At 42.5% G+C, this 15,717-nt stretch overlaps 1 protein-coding gene across 1 annotated transcript; it reads left to right on the top strand.

The window, feature by feature from the left end:
• The first annotated feature begins 4,312 nt into the window (after positions 1-4,312).
• TAT (tyrosine aminotransferase) lies at positions 4,313-14,755 on the top strand. The gene is made up of 12 exons (XM_005881162.2): positions 4,313-4,410; positions 5,255-5,501; positions 5,656-5,760; positions 7,804-7,871; positions 9,272-9,430; positions 9,873-10,011; positions 10,414-10,466; positions 11,237-11,389; positions 11,979-12,107; positions 12,641-12,724; positions 13,507-13,605; positions 13,995-14,755. The coding sequence occupies exons 2-12, from the start codon at positions 5,267-5,269 to the stop codon at positions 14,133-14,135; spliced, it is 1,365 nt and encodes a 454-aa protein (XP_005881224.1). The 5' UTR covers positions 4,313-4,410; positions 5,255-5,266; the 3' UTR covers positions 14,136-14,755.
• The last annotated feature ends 962 nt before the right edge of the window (positions 14,756-15,717 follow it).

Here is a 15,717-nt window from a genome sequence, read left to right as displayed (position 1 = left end):
GCAGAATCTGCGTCAGCTGCTCTGTTTGCAGACTGCCCTCCACTGTCTTGTGCTGCTGGCTCTGTATTGATCTGTAAACCCGAGTCTGAGCCAGACTAGTTGAGACAGAGGAGGCTGGGCTGATGATCTCAGAGCAGCTGTTTTGTTGCCTTGGGTGGCTTCCTCGGCCCAGGTGTTACCTAAGGAAAACATGAGTCTCCCTGCAAGACAGGTGAGGGACCGATAATTCACAGACCACCGAGAGCTAATAAATACTTGAAAAGTGACCCCCCCACCCCCAAACACACACACTAAAATAAAAATAACAGAAATAACAGCAACCTTTTCTTTCCTGTCAATCAAGGAGCAAAGATTTTTTTTTAAGAAAACCATTTCCAGGGTTTGCAAACAATGACTGATGGGTAGGAATTGGCCTTTCTGAAAGCGAGCTCGCAATGTGTATCCAGAACTGTAGAAACATTTGTTCTAGGAATATCCCATAAAAGTTTCAGGAAGACTCACTCGGGAATTCTGTTTAAGGTAAAGGGGACGTTTCAAATGAACAAGGAGAGAGATTTCCATTTCTGACAACACCGAGCTTAGGATGACCTGAAAAACCTGTAATTATAAAAATATTGAGAAGCGTTGGATAAAATATAACAAAATGCTTGAGCTCCAACGGTAAAAAGAAGCCAAGCAACAGGAACAGAACACCAGTGACAAGGGCGGGCTGCCCTAGGTTATTTATTTGAACAATCTAAGGCTACCGTTTGAATGTCCGGGTGAGGACAGGACACCAGGCCTTGAGGCGGTGTGGGTGTGTGGGAGGAGGAGTTGAACCTGAGTCTCATGTGTAGCTGGGGTCCTTGAAAGTCCAACCCTTGAGGGGCAGAAATCAGTCACAATAGCTTCTCCCTTCAAGGAAATCCCACCTTGACTCTTGGCTAAGGCCAATGTCAAGAAGGGTCTTAACCTCGGAGAGTCTGTCCACCATGAGAACACTCGGCTGATTCCCTGTGTCACCCCTGAAGGTAGACATGTTATCCAGAACAGGCAGTCTCAAGTCCAAGAGGTTGCCAAAATAAGACATATTTGTATGTTTTCTCTCCCTAGTGGCCTATCTGTGGATCAGTTTGGCAGGTCTATCAGTGTTTGAAATGTGATTCTATCCTCCAGGAAACTATCCCATAAATCACGCGATTCTTATAACAGTTGGGTTCATTATGCTTCATCTGTAATAGAAAAAAGTAGAAGCTTCCCATGTCCAAAAGCCAGGAATGGTTAAACAAACACTATTAAAAGGAGTGAAGTGGATCTCAATGCATGAACAAGGAAAGAATATCCACACTACACATGATTTATTAAGGCGTTTTAAAAAGTAAACAGCATTGTCCAATAAGAACAGAGTGCAAACACATAGTAATTTCAGATTTTCTAGTAAAAATATCCTAAAACATAAAAAAGAAATAGGTGAAAATAATTTTAATAATATACTTTATTTCTCCCAGTGTACCCAGAATACTAGTTAAGCATGTAATCAATAGAACATAATTGATGAGATAGTTTACATTACTTTTATAGGACTTTGAAACCTGGTGTGTATTTTATACCAACAATACATCTCATTTCAGACAAATCACATCTACAAGCACTCAAGAGCCACTTATGACCAGTGGCTGTAATAAGGGACAGTGCAGCGAGAGAACAAATGTAGAGTATAAAATGGAATATATATATTCCAGGGCCAGTTATATAGTACTGTACAGACATAGGAAACACTTGGAAAGATACACAAGAAATGGTTATAGGGTCTATCTCTTTAGAGTGGGATTGTGGGGAAAGAAGGTGTTCAGAGTTTAGAAACATCTATATTTGAATTTATTACATGAGGATATATCATGCTTTAACTACTAAAAAAAACCAAAAACACCTAAAAGTAAAATATTTATTTTCTTCAATGCAGTAAATCAATGTACAGAAAAATTTATCTTAAGGAAATAATAACTATACAAACCAACATTTTTGCGGCATTACTCACAATGATATAAACTAGACTCCACATCATGTCCAACAATAGGAAAATTATTTAATAAATTGTGATACTTTATGATGGATGTTTTGCATAACATGGGAAAATAAATATTCATGACACAATTTTAAAATTCACAAAACAAAAACTATCCAAATGAATTAGACTAGATATATGTTCCAACAAAAAAAATTGTGTACAAATGTTAATAGTAGCATAATTCATAGTAGCCAAAAAGTATAAACAAAGCAGTGTCCGCCAGCTGGTGAGTGGATAAATAAATGCGGTACATCCATGCATAGAATATTAATCACTATGACAAGGAATGGAATATTGATATAAGCACCACATGGATGAACCTTGAAAACATTTGCTAAATGACAGAAGTCAGACACAAAAGGCTACATATGGTATGAATCCATTGATATGAAATGTCAGGAATAGACAAATCCATAGGGACAGAAAGCAGATTTGTGGTTGCCAGGGGCTGGGAGGAGGGGAGGGGGAGTGGCTTTTTAATGAAAATGTCTTGGAATTAGATGGTGATGATGGTTACACAACATCGTGAGTACCACTGAATCTTCTACTTGGAAATGGCTACAACGATGGACTTTTTGTTATGTGAATTTTATCTCACTTTGAAAAAGGCGTCTATAGAATAAGATCCCAACTTTATAAAAGAAGACTCATGTGTCAAGAATGGTGGTGGGGTTATAAATGCTATTTAACTCCTTTCTGATTTTCTGCAGCACACATGCACTATATTTTAAATGGAGGGCAATGGAATAAAAGCACTTAGAAAAGAATGGTCTCTCTGGATAAAATCTGTGTGCTTTGGAAACAATGCCATGTTCTCACTGTATTAGCTACTACACAAAGGGCCAGCCTATCTAACCTGTGGAGTATGCTCCCACCTATGCAATGTTTAATGGCATTTGCTACAACAAACAAGCCGCAGGTGCCGAGTAGTAGAGTTGACTCCAGACTTTCCTTTTCTGTATCTGTGGATGTTGTAGAGATGGGGTTATCTATTCATCTTTTGAAACAGGGTTGCCCTTAATGCTCAGGGCTCCAGCTTCAGAACTTGAACTCTCTTTGCGCGGGCTGGCTTCCTGCCCTTTTAAGAAATCCTGGTGACTTCTGCCACTCCACTGGTAAGATGAGGTGGTAAATGCTTGCTTCACCGGAGTGGAGAAGAGAATGTATTAGATAAGATCTTCAACGCACTAAGAAACGAAAAGGTCCAGAAAAACAAAAGGTTATTCAACCCCTCTGGAGACTCGAATCACTGAAAAGTAGATGGAGGAGAAAGAACTTACATAATGACTCCTCATCACCCAATAAATAAACAGATAGGATCTGAGGAGGGTTAAAGGGGGTGTCACCGAGGTTTCTCTTAACCCTTGAATGGGTGGCATTTTTCATAGGCTCACAGGAATGATGGGATCTCGGCTGTGCTTGCTTAGTGATGTTTTGCTTAAATCTCACCTGATGTCTTATTCTTCCAATAACCCCATAGCAGGCAAATGAAAGAAAATGCCCAGGATAAGGATAACATTGCACAGGTTTTGGTTGCCCGGAAGACCCCGTGCTTTTACGATATTTGCTGAGTGGGCCTTAAGTCGCTTCAGCTGTCCAGTTTGTTTTGACTGGGGTAGAACTTTGTAGACTGACAGGGAAGGGAGTCCCAGATGTAGGAAGCAAACAAACATGTCCTGGGACAAGTTGCAGAGCATGATCCCATCTGTGTTTTGAAAATCTAAAATCTATATGTATCTATGTATCCTCTACCTACCTACCTACCTACCTACCTACCTAGCTGCCTATCATCTCTCTACCTTGGTGAATGGATAGAAAAGGCCCTATTATTACCACTGCTTACCCCTGAGAGCGAGAATGGAGTGTGGGTTAGCAAAAGGCAAGGAAGGACTCTCACTTTCTACTTTGCACATTTCTGTACTATTATAAAATGTTAATAAGTTGTTTTGTAACAAAAAAATTAATAAAAATTACCAATTGTAATCACAACTAACACCCCCCCCCCCACACACACACACACACACATACAGTCCTCTCCAGCATCTCACCACATACCTAGAAAGAGTTAACACAGAAAATTCCAGGTGTTTGATGAGGACAAATTCCTGATTTGGTCCCTGGGGGTGGGAGGAGGATTAGAGGTGAGAAGCGCCAAAAAGTGAAAAGGGGAGGAACGCAGAGGGTTGGCTGCCCGGCTCTCCACCCAACCAATAGCACAAAAGCTTCAGGTCCAACGCCCACCTGTGGAGGGTATTTCAGGAGACAGGAGTTGCATCGGAGTTCACTGTCACCTGTCAGAGAAGAATTAAGACAGCTTTCTGGTTTGGCTCCCCGGAGGCTGCTTGCTACTCCTTCACTCAGAGGTAAAATTTAAAGCGACAGCTGTTCTGCTGGTGGGGATGGGGGTGTATGCTTTTTCCTCTGTGGTGTATTGACTTCTTTTTCCACAGGCAGATATGTGTATAGCAGCGGTTCTCAACCTGTGGGTCGCGACCCCTTTGGCGGTCGAATGACCCTTTCACAGGGGTCGCCTAAGACCATCCTGCATATCAGATATCAGATATTTACATTATGATTCATAACAGTAGCAGCATTACAGTTATGAAGTAGCAACGAAAATAATTTTATGGTTGGGTCACAACATGAGGAACTGTATTTAAAGGGCCAGAAGATTGAGAACCACTGGTTTATAGGATAGCGCTTGATTTTGACAACACTATTAACACTAAATCCCTAACGTGGAATGAGTCTTCCTGGTTCTTGCTTGCAGAAGGCAAGATACAGTCTGTTGATGTGTTAGGGAGACGTTCTGCTTGGACAGGCACTGCATGGGAAAGAGAAAACACCTATTCTTTGATAGTTTAAGAGTTATCGTGTCAGTCCCCCTGTTTCATTGGGAGCCCGGTTAAACGTTTATGAGGACTAGGGTTGCAAACAGCGAATCTCACCGTAGATAAGTATTCAACAGAATGCTAACATTGTAGAATGGGCTCTTGTTTGATTTTCCATCTCAGCAAAAGGTCTTAAAACTCCCCTCATTCATAACACAGCTACTCTTCACGAGAGAGCAGCAAAACAAAGAAAAAAGTTTGAAAAGGGATGTCCAATGAAATCACCCCTATGTTTAGGTCCAAATATAGCCGCCCAGGATGGTGCTCTGTGCTTAGTATCTCTGCGACCTCCTTTCCTCTCCCTTCTCCCCCACAGACTTTGCTAGTGATGGACCCATACGTGATCGAGATGAATGGCAGCGGCGACCTCCCCTCCGTTCTGGATGTGCATGTCAACGTCGGTGGGAGAAGCTCCACGCCAGGAAAAGTGAAAGGCAGGAAGGCCCGTTGGTCTGTGAAGCCCTCGGACATGTCCAACAACACTTTCAATCCCATCCGGGCCATCGTGGACAGCATGAAGGTGAAGCCAAACCCGGACAAAACCATGATTTCTCTGTCAATTGGTGAGTTGGGGACGCTCGACTGAGGGGTGGTCATTGTTCCCCTCTCCCCCATCCTCGTAGGCTGATGGGAGAAGACGGGAGAGGAGGGTGAGTCTGAGCACTGGGCGTGGAAGAGTAACCTCTTGGTGGCTTTTCTTTTTCCTCCCATGAAAAGGGGACCCTACTGTGTTTGGAAACCTGCCCACGGACCCAGAAGTTACCCAGGCGATGAAAGATGCCCTGGACTCCGGGAAGTATAACGGCTATGCCCCCTCCATTGGTAAGCTTCTCCTGAGATCCTAAGTGGCTTCTGAATCTTTGGTGCTCTTCCAATAGGAATACATTTCTAGCAATTCTCCTTGCTTTCCTGACACATGGTTCCTCAGGAGAGGCTAAGATAAATGGCCGCCTGGATTTGGGGGAAAGGGTCTAGGATGCTTAAACACAAGCTTCAAGGTCCAACTTCTTGCCTGGCTTTCTTGGGCACACTGGTATCTCCCTCTAGGCTCCCATCACATACTTTATTATTCTTTCTCAAATAATGCTCCTATCCTATCATGGCTAATTCTCAAATGAAGGCCTCGAACTTGGCTGCAGCTGCTTGTTTACTGAGCCCTCTGGGTCCTAAGTTAATCGGCTTGGCTTTATTTCTCCTCCTCTGTGTATTCAAGGCTTATTTTATTTAATAGAGGCCTGGTGCACAAAATTCGTGCACTGGGGCGGGGGCAGTCCTTCAGCCCAGCCTGCGCCCTCTCACAGTCTGGGAGTCCTTGGGGGATGTCTGGGTGACGTCAGCCAGACACCTTAGTGCTGCCGCGGAGGTGGGAGAGGCTGCTGTGGAGGTGGGAGAGCCTCCCGCCACCGCCGCTGCGCTCGCCAGCCATGAGCCCAGCTTCTGGCTGAGTGGCGCTCTCCCTGTGGGGGCACACTGACCACCAGGGGGCAGCTCCTGCATTGAGCATCTACCCCCTGGTGGTCAGTGCGCATCATAGCGAGCAGTTGAGTGGCCTTAGCATATCATTAGCATATTATGCTTTGATTGGTTGAACAGCCAACTGGATGACCAGACACTTATCATATTAGGCTTTTATTATATAGAATGGTCCTGATCACACTCCTAATGAAGTTGTAATTGTTTCATATTAAAAATAAAGAGGAATAAATACCACCCACACCACCAACAAAGAATAGCCTGTCCTATTGAAGAATAGAGGGTTGTTTCTGACAGAAAGAATTTATTCTTATTTATGTTTAACCCTCTCCATCTATGAAACATTTCTACACTACACATTTTGGTAAAATACGTGATTCCTTGGCTTTGTTTCAGTGTTGCACATTTTTCTCCTGTGTTTATGTGCACATAGAAACATATTCTTAAGGCAGAATAAAAGTTCAGCTTCATGCTAAAATAGAATTTTAAAAACACTTCAAAGAGGTTTCAGGGGCATGAGTTTTAGGTTGCTTATTTACATTTTATAAAGCTTCGTACAACAAAAATAAAGACAAAATAAAACCAAAAATTAGGTTATAAAGAAAGTTTGTAGTGATTTTTATAACCAAAGCATTAGAGAATTGATTCAACCTGAAAAACCAAAAACAAGTTTCATAAATATTCAAAGGATATGAGCACTCAGGCCAAAGAAAACACAGATAAGAATAGACAGTGTATCTTGGGAAATGCTCTTCCTTGTTAGTAATTAAAGAAGTGCTGATATCTGTAACTTCAAGAGATCTTTCTCTACCTTTTAAGTTAACAAACATTGTAAAATATTGCCTCTGGCCCTGCCAATGAAAGACAATCTTTTTAAAGAGCAGTTTTGCAAAACATGGTCATTTGCATGAAACTGTCTATACTTTCAGCTTATAAGCCAACATTTGGAAGTAATGTATGGGACTATGATTTTAAAGGTAAAAATTGTACAAAAAACAGTAATAGGGATATAATATGAAAAACTTAAGATGGACTGAATGAATCACACTCTTTGATTATAACTTTTCAAGAAATATAGTCCCTGGGTGGGACTAGGGAATAATTGAAATCCTGTATTTTATGGAGAATAAATACATAATCATAGTAACCAAGACGGTGCAAAGTGTCCTACAGTTTGGTGAGCTCTTTCTTGTTATTATTTATATATATGTGCTTATTTCACAAATTTCAAATATAAACTTAATTTCCTATGTCAACAGCGGCTGAGAGCTAACCTGAGTAGTATGTGCTCTGAGCAGGGGCGAAAGGAAGCCTACAGCCCTGTGACTCTGGTAGAGCTGTCAGTCCTGGGATGGAAACGTCCAGCTTCCTCCTTCTGTTCCTTTCTTTCAGGTTACCTGTCCAGCCGGGAAGAGGTCGCGTCCTATTACCACTGTCCCGAGGCACCCCTGGAAGCTAAGGTGAGCCTGAGACAGGGTTCCAGCTCTGAAGCAACACTGGGCAAACTCTACCCTTTTCATTGTTTCTGTTCTGCAAATAAAGGTTTCTAGGGGAACAGAAGCCGGGGATAGTTTCCCTTTAACAACTCGAGGACTTCTCATATAATGAGGACACTAACCAGTGATTACATTTAATGTCGTTACAGTATGATGATGACACTGCATACAGTTTATATGGTGTCAATCTCAAGGAGGCTCAAATGACTCAGAGATCATTCTATGTTTGATTCATAAATACCCAAGAGTTAAAACTGTCAATTTTACCAATAGGATCTTTTTATTTTGGTAATCCTCACTTGAGGATATTTTCCCATTGATTTTTAGGAAGAGTGGCAGAGAGAGGGAAAGACCGAGAGAAACATCGATGTGAGAGAAACACATCGATTGGTTGCCTTCTGCATGAGCTCTGACCAGGGTCTGGGCCTGGGAGGAGCCTGCAACCAAGGTATGTGCCCTTGACCGGAATCGAACCCGGGACCCTTTGGTCCGAAGGCCGACTGAAGTTCTATCCACTGAGCCAAACCGGCGAGGGCCCAATAGGATCTTTTTAAAGCTTCCCTCATTCAATTTAAGTCCCTCAAATAGGAAGACTGAGCTACCATGACATATTGAATAGATGGCAGTGCCAAGTTTAAATACCACCCTCACCTCTATTGTTTACCCTTCACCTACATTTCAGAGAAGAGCTAGGCTTCAAATCTCTGGTCAAAAGTAAATAAATAACCAGGTGAAAATACCCAAGGTTATAATGACCACTCATGGAAGTTGGCTGAATCAGAATTGACCTGTCCTTTTTTTTTTTTTTTTTTTAAATGATTTGTTTACTTCTTTTAAGTGGCCAGCATTTTCAACAATCTTTAGATCAGCGGTTCTCAACCTGTGGGTCACGACCCCTTTGGGGGTCGAACGACCCTTTCACAGGGGTCGCCAAAGACCATCGGAAAACACATATATAATTACATATTGTTTTTGTGATTAATCACTATGCTTTAATTATGTTCAATTTGTAACAATGAAAATACATCCTGCATATCAGATATTTACATTACGATTCATAACAGTAGCAAAATTACAGTTATGAAGTAGCAACGAAAATAATTTTATGGCTGGGGGTCACCACAACATGAGGAACTGTATTAAAGGGGCACGGCATTAGGAAGGTTGAGAACCACTGCTTTAGATAGAGACATATATATAAGGCTGTTAAATTCTTTCTGGCTTAGTACAATCCCTACTCCTTTACTTAGAATTTGTAAAAGTCAGTTTATCTTTGTCTCCCACACACCCATCTGACAATTTCCTTTCTCCTGTTGCTGTTGGAACCGCTAACAAAATGAACCTTTTATTTTTTTTCTTCACAGGATGTCATTCTGACAAGTGGCTGCAGTCAGGCTATTGAACTTTGTTTAGCTGTGTTGGCCAACCCAGGGCAAAACATCCTCGTTCCGAGACCCGGTTTCTCTCTCTACAGGACTTTGGCTGAATCTATGGGGATTGAGGTCAAACTCTACAACTTATTGGTAAATGACTTTTTAATTTTAGACACAAGTGCTCAATTACTACTAATGTTAGCAGGAAAAGATCTGGAAGTGGGTGGTTGAAACCACAGACATATTTTATTATTTATATTACACCATTGATTTAAATGAGTTTTCTCCGTAAATTTCTCAGAATCATCTTTTTAAAATATATATATATATACATATATATATATATAATTTTTTTTATTGATTTCAGAGAGGAAGGGAGAGGGAGAGAGAGATAGAAACATCAGTGATGAGAGAGAATCATTGATCGGCTGCCTCCTGCACGCTCCACACTGGGGATGGAGCCTGCAACCCAGGCAGGTGCCCTAACCGGGAATCAAACAGTGACCTCCTGTTTCATAGGTCAATGCTCAACCACTGAGCAACACTGGCCGGGCTCAGAATCATCTTAACCTCACCCTTTCTTTCTTCCCAGCCAGAGAAGTCTTGGGAAATTGACCTGAAACAATTGGAATCTCTGATTGATGAAAAGACAGCTTGTCTCATTGTCAATAATCCATCAAACCCCTGTGGGTCAGTGTTCAGCAGAAGTCATCTTCAGAAGATTCTGGCCGGTGAGTCCAGCAGGGGAGAAGATGAGGATGCAATCCTTTAGTCATTGATCCAAATGAGAAAAGAGTCCCTCACTACGTTCCAAGCCTAGGATGGAGGTTGGGGCGCTCCACTAGGGTCTCTAGTGTGCCATTGGAATGGTAGGACTTGCTTAAAAGAAGGAAAAAGAGAGGAAATACTTGACACATCACCATTCCCATCATGTGGAAGAAAGGGTCTGAAATGTCTAGTTAATTAAATGGCAAATTTACGCTTTGTACCCTGCAAGAATATGTACCCATTTAGTTCTTAGTGAGCAAGACAAAGTACAAAAACATGAAAAGCAAAGTACAATAAGCTCAGGTAAATAATAAATGCACAGGCAATTCACATTAATGATTTCTGCATGTTTCTTTTATTTTCAGTGGCTGCAAGGCAGTGTGTCCCCATCTTAGCTGATGAGATCTATGGAGACATGGTGAGTCTTGGGCAGGAAATCTCACTGCAAGAATCTCCATTCCAAATTATTTCATGGGACCTTCAGAGGTGGCATCTAAATAATCAGAAGCAACTCCTAATCACTTCAGTACAGCCAATCAAGATCCCTGTACTCTTCACAGATACATAGATCTATCTATGACTCCTCAGCCAGTTGTCTGAAATCCAGAAAAGCTATGAAAATCCAAAGATTTTTTGCAATTCATTTGGTAGCAAACCCTGACTTGGCTGATATAAAGATATTTGTAGATTTCTATTTTTCTCACTTATGGATCTGTATGAGCGTAGGGGAAGGGGCAGAGACGTTAATATGCTTGATTAGGTGTGCTATCCCAGAGTGCTCTGGGACTGTTACATAATAGATGGTGACATGTGCTATATAACCTTTCTAAAATCCAAATAATTCTGCAACATATTTGGGCCCAGGGATTTCAGCTAAGTGTCTGTGGACCCATATTATATTTCTAAATCTATAGCTCCAAAAGTCATGCCTTCTCTAGAACTGGCTTCAAGGGGTTGTCCATATTTCAGGGCTAGGGCCAGTTTCCTCACTTTAGGTTTTCTTTAATCCAGACCAGACACCAGGTTCAATGTCTTTCCATAGCCCCCTTAGAAGCCCCTTGGGGTCCCAATCATGCTTCAGCGTAGGGATGAGCCCCCAAATCCAAGTGATGTAAGGAAAAGGGGAGGAGGCGTGGGATTTGGAGGAGAGTAAGCAAGAAGACAACTACAGCAAGCTCTTCTCCACAGGTGTTTTCAGGCTCCAAATTTGAGCCTCTGGCCACCCTCAGCAGCAACGTCCCCATCCTGTCCTGCGGAGGGTTGGCCAAGCGCTGGCTGGTTCCTGGCTGGAGGTTGGGCTGGATCCTCATCCATGACCGCAGGGACATTTTTGGCAATGAGGTGAGAGCCACGTGGTGTGTCTACTTTGGGATACATACTTACTTTGGGTGCACAGTGGATGGGAGGTAGATTTGTTTTCCCCCTTTCTTCCTGGCCCTGTCGTAATGGGTGCCTGGAAAGATGCTAGATAAAGATGGTACTGCTTCCTCTCCAAACTCAGTTTTTCTTTCTGTACCTGGCTCTGTGAAGAAGTTACATCTGTCTCCAATTTTTGGACCACCAAAAGGGAAACAATAGCAGTAATAACCCTAATACTGTTTGCAGGCATACAATGTGCCAGTACTTTATATGCATTATTTGAATTTAATCTTCCCAACAACCCCATGAGGCCAGTATTAGTATTATCTCCATTTTAAAGAGAGTTGAGAAAAACAAGGCACAGAGAAGTTGTATACTTTTCCTAGAGTCACACAGCAGGGTCGTGGCAGAGCTGGGCTACAAACACAAGTGGTCTGATCTAAGCATGACACTAGGCACCATCACTTCTCCAGAAATATAAGAACCGATAGAAAGAATGGTCAGCACCAGAGTTCCCAAGGCCAGGGTGCTTAAGAAAGGCTAAATACTGTGTTTGCTGGGGGGCTTTTAGATCCGAGATGGGCTGGTGAAGCTGAGTCAGCGGATCCTGGGCCCCTGCACCATTGTCCAGGGAGCTTTGAAAAGCATCCTGCGTCGCACCCCTCAAGAGTTCTACCACGACACCCTAAGCTTCCTCAAGGTAAGGGCAGCCTGTGGCCTTTCACTTTGGGGGTCAGGGAATGCCACCAGTGGAATTAGGAATAATGGGTCATTTCTGGAGCAGTGTTCCATGATGGTACGTCCAAATCCAGAGGTGGCATCCGTGCAGGTGTCTGTCCACCCATACATTTCCGACTTCTGGCAATTCACTCTGCTCCTGGCCAAAGTTTCATGTGGCAGGTTTTTGCCTTATTGACTCCTTATGCCTTACCTTTGATGTGGACTCTCCTTTTAAAAAAAAAAGTATGTTTTTAAAATTGATTTCAGAGAGGAAGGGAGATGGAGAGGGATAGAAACATCAATGATGAGAATCATTGATCAGCTGCCTCCTGCATGCCCCCTGACCGAGGATCGAGCCTCCAACCCGGGCATGAGCCCTGACTGGGAATCGAACTGTGACCTCCTGGTTCATAGGCAGAGGTTCAACCACTGAGTCACACCAGCTGCTCTGGGTTCTTCTTTTAATGACTTGTTTTTTCTTTTACTTAACTTTTAATCTGCCTTCTCTTGTAGTCCAATGCTGACCTGTGCTATGGGGCGTTGGCTGCCATCCCTGGACTCCGGCCAGTCCGCCCTTCTGGGGCCATGTACCTCATGGTAAGAATGCGGGGGGCAGTCACTTGTGGAAAGCCAGTGTGCAGGGCTCACAAAGAGCTAGGCTCCTGTGTCAGTCAGTTTAGGAATTACTGTGTTCCTAACTGTTCCACGGACATGATCTAAGCTCAGTGTTAGACAAAACAAAACCCTCTTAAGATGAGTTAATTCCTTAATATACTCACTTTATATACACACATAGAGAAGAATAAGACAGAAGAGGCTCTTTACACATTGTCGTTCTCAATTTGGAATGATACTGGTTCCCTAGGGATGTTTGGAATGTACGGGAATCTTGTTTTTAGAATGACTGGGGGGTGCTGTTGGCATTTCGTGGGCCAGGCCTGCTAAATATCTTGCAATGGGTGGGAACGTTCCATGCAATTCTGAATTGCCTGACCCATGAGGCTAATAGTTTACTTTTTGAGAAATACTGGCATTCTATTTCCAGCTGTCATTTATCAGCATACAGGAAGGAACCGCTCAATAAACTATTAATATAATATAAATATATTCTCTCTTCGTCATGAAAAATTCCATGAGCTCGTAAGGGCTAGAACTTACTTATCAAGCTAGTAAACTAAAATATTAATACAAATATATTCTCTCTTCGTTATGAAAAATTCCATGAGCTCGTAAGGGCTAGAACTTACTTATCAAGCTCGTTATCAGTTGCAGAGTTCCAAGGTATTTTTTAGAGCCGTCCCTACCTTACTTTCTGGCATAGGGAGTTGGCCCGTTTTCCCTCCTTCTGCTAAGTTTGCCTCTCTCTGTTATTGGTATAGGTTGAAATTGAGATGGAACATTTCCCAGAATTTGAGAATGATGTGGAGTTCACGGAGCGGTTAGTTGCTGAACAATCTGTCCACTGCCTCCCGGCAACGGTGAGTGTTTCTACACCTCCCAGGACATTCTCCACAGTTTCTAGACTCTCAGGAGCTCTCCCTGAGCTGGTTTTTATCGCCACCTTTCCTCCCCCAACAAAGTGTATTCTCATTTGATAAGATCCAACCTGATGTGTCTTGTGGCCTCTGTTTAAAATTTGTTTCTCTCCATCATTATCCCATCAGTACTGGGAAGAAAAGGTGTGGTGGAACATTCCCGGGGAGGGGAAATCAAGCTTTTAAGATGAATTAACTCAGTGACTGACTTAGTGTCCCAATGATGCCCTGAGTCAATGGCGCTGCTTCTTGCTGTTGGGGCCCTGGCCATTTTAGGGTGGTCCAGGACCAGGTTGCATTGCTCTGAGAATAACAGGCTCTTCTTTTTGCAGTGCTTCGAGTACCCGAATTTCTTCCGAGTGGTAATCACCGTCCCTGAAGTGATGATGCTGGAGGCCTGCAGCCGGATCCAGGAGTTCTGTGAGCAGCACTACCACTGTGCTGAAGGGAGCCCCGAGGAGTGTGACAAATAGGCCTGAGCCCATGCTCCTGACTACATCCCCTCCAGGGAGGGCCGGACTGGGCCCTGCTGCTCCTCAGGGAGTCAGGCGCCCCTGTTGGGAGAGGAGCCTCAAAAACACATCGAGGGTTCAGAATTGCCCCTGCTTTACCCCAGCCATATCCATGTGCACACTCTGAATCCCAGAGTCTTCTCTCACTCTGCCCTGCTGGAGTGACTAATTCATTAACTTGCCCCACTTCCATGATGACTTCCTCCTTTTTTTCTGAGAGTACCAGGTGAGCAAAATTCACCAGCAAGCAGTAGAGACAAGAAAATTAAGAGCTCCAGATGAGAGAAACAAGAGTGAGAGAACTTGGGCCCCCAACCATTTCCTCACGCTATAAGAACATAGTCTCTCTAGTCAGATCTGAAGCCCAATTCTGGTACTGCCTAACTTAAGGTATTCCTCACTTTATGTGCTAGAGTTATGATGAAAGAAGTTGAGGACATATGTATTTGGTTTATTATATTCTAAACCCATTAGGAAAATTTGCTAATTCAAAGGATCCTTTACAGAAACACTTTTTTGGGGGTACAGAATTACTTTGCCATACAAATAAATATCCTTTAATGATTGCCTTTCTAAATTTAGATATGTATCAAGCTTTCTTAAAATGAAGACACATCGATACTAAAAAATAAAAAAAAGGGAGGAATCATTGGATCTTCCAGAAACACTGCTCTGTAAGGGTCACAAATATCCCTACTTGTCATTGTTATAGAATCATTGTTACTTTGCCTGTAATGTTATTGATTTGTTAATATATATATTATATTATCTTTTCATATGTTTTCTAAGGAACATTTATATTGACAAGATCCTTTATTTTGGCAAAGGCATAAATTATTGTCTCTTTTTATACAAAAAATAAAATTTACTAAGTATGTTCTCTGGTTTTGTGTTTTTTTTCTCTTCTGTGTAAAATTTCTATCCCCAGGTGCTGCTCATTGCTCAGTCTGATTGATGCCTTACCCATCAGGCTTCATTTATTTCTTTGTAGCTGTACTACTGACATTTGGAGTTACTTAAGAAACACTATTCCTAAAATATTTTATTTGGGAACTCAACTTCTGGCTTCCTACTTACACACAAGGCAAACTAAGAAGCAACATTATTAACTTCTCTTAGACTTTACACTTTCAACCTTTTGGGTCCCCAATCTCTGGTCCCAATTTCCTACACTTGTCCAGATCCACTAACTCCCTTGGGAACGAAGGCGAACTGGTTCCGTTAACCCAGGGGATGAAGGTGCCCAGGGTCTCCTTTCATTATGAGCTTTTCTTCTGCAATCCCTCTTAGGCACAGTTGCCTAATTTTTTGCCTCACCATTTCCTTTAGAGGAGGGAGCCTGAAGTTATCTTGCAATTGTTGGGGGCAGAAATATACTATAATTCCGCACGAAGGGACATTTTCCTTATCTGAAAGAGGAACTTCAGTATCAACAGCTGGCAGTCACAACCAAGTAATTTCCTTTACAAAAATAAACATCACATGTCCCCCGTTCAGGGAGCTCACACTACAATTTACCTTTCCATTTTCTTCAGCAAATCCA

Source organism: Myotis brandtii, unplaced genomic scaffold (genome assembly GCF_000412655.1).
Source record: "Myotis brandtii unplaced genomic scaffold, ASM41265v1 scaffold670, whole genome shotgun sequence".
Lineage (NCBI taxonomy): Eukaryota > Metazoa > Chordata > Mammalia > Chiroptera > Vespertilionidae > Myotis > Myotis brandtii.
The sequence above is the reverse complement of the archived record's forward strand: the minus strand, read 5'-3'. Positions and strand labels throughout refer to the sequence as shown.

Bases quoted from the DNA above. Each gene is read 5' to 3' on its own strand.
- TAT (XM_005881162.2), top strand. From the start codon at position 5,267: ATGGACCCATACGTGATCGAGATGAATGGCAGCGGCGACCTCCCCTCC. The intron at 5,761-7,803 runs GTAAGCTTCTCC...CCTTTCTTTCAG, and splicing joins CGGCTATGCCCCCTCCATTG to GTTACCTGTCCAGCCGGGAA. The intron at 11,390-11,978 runs GTGAGAGCCACG...GGGGGCTTTTAG, and splicing joins GGGACATTTTTGGCAATGAG to ATCCGAGATGGGCTGGTGAA.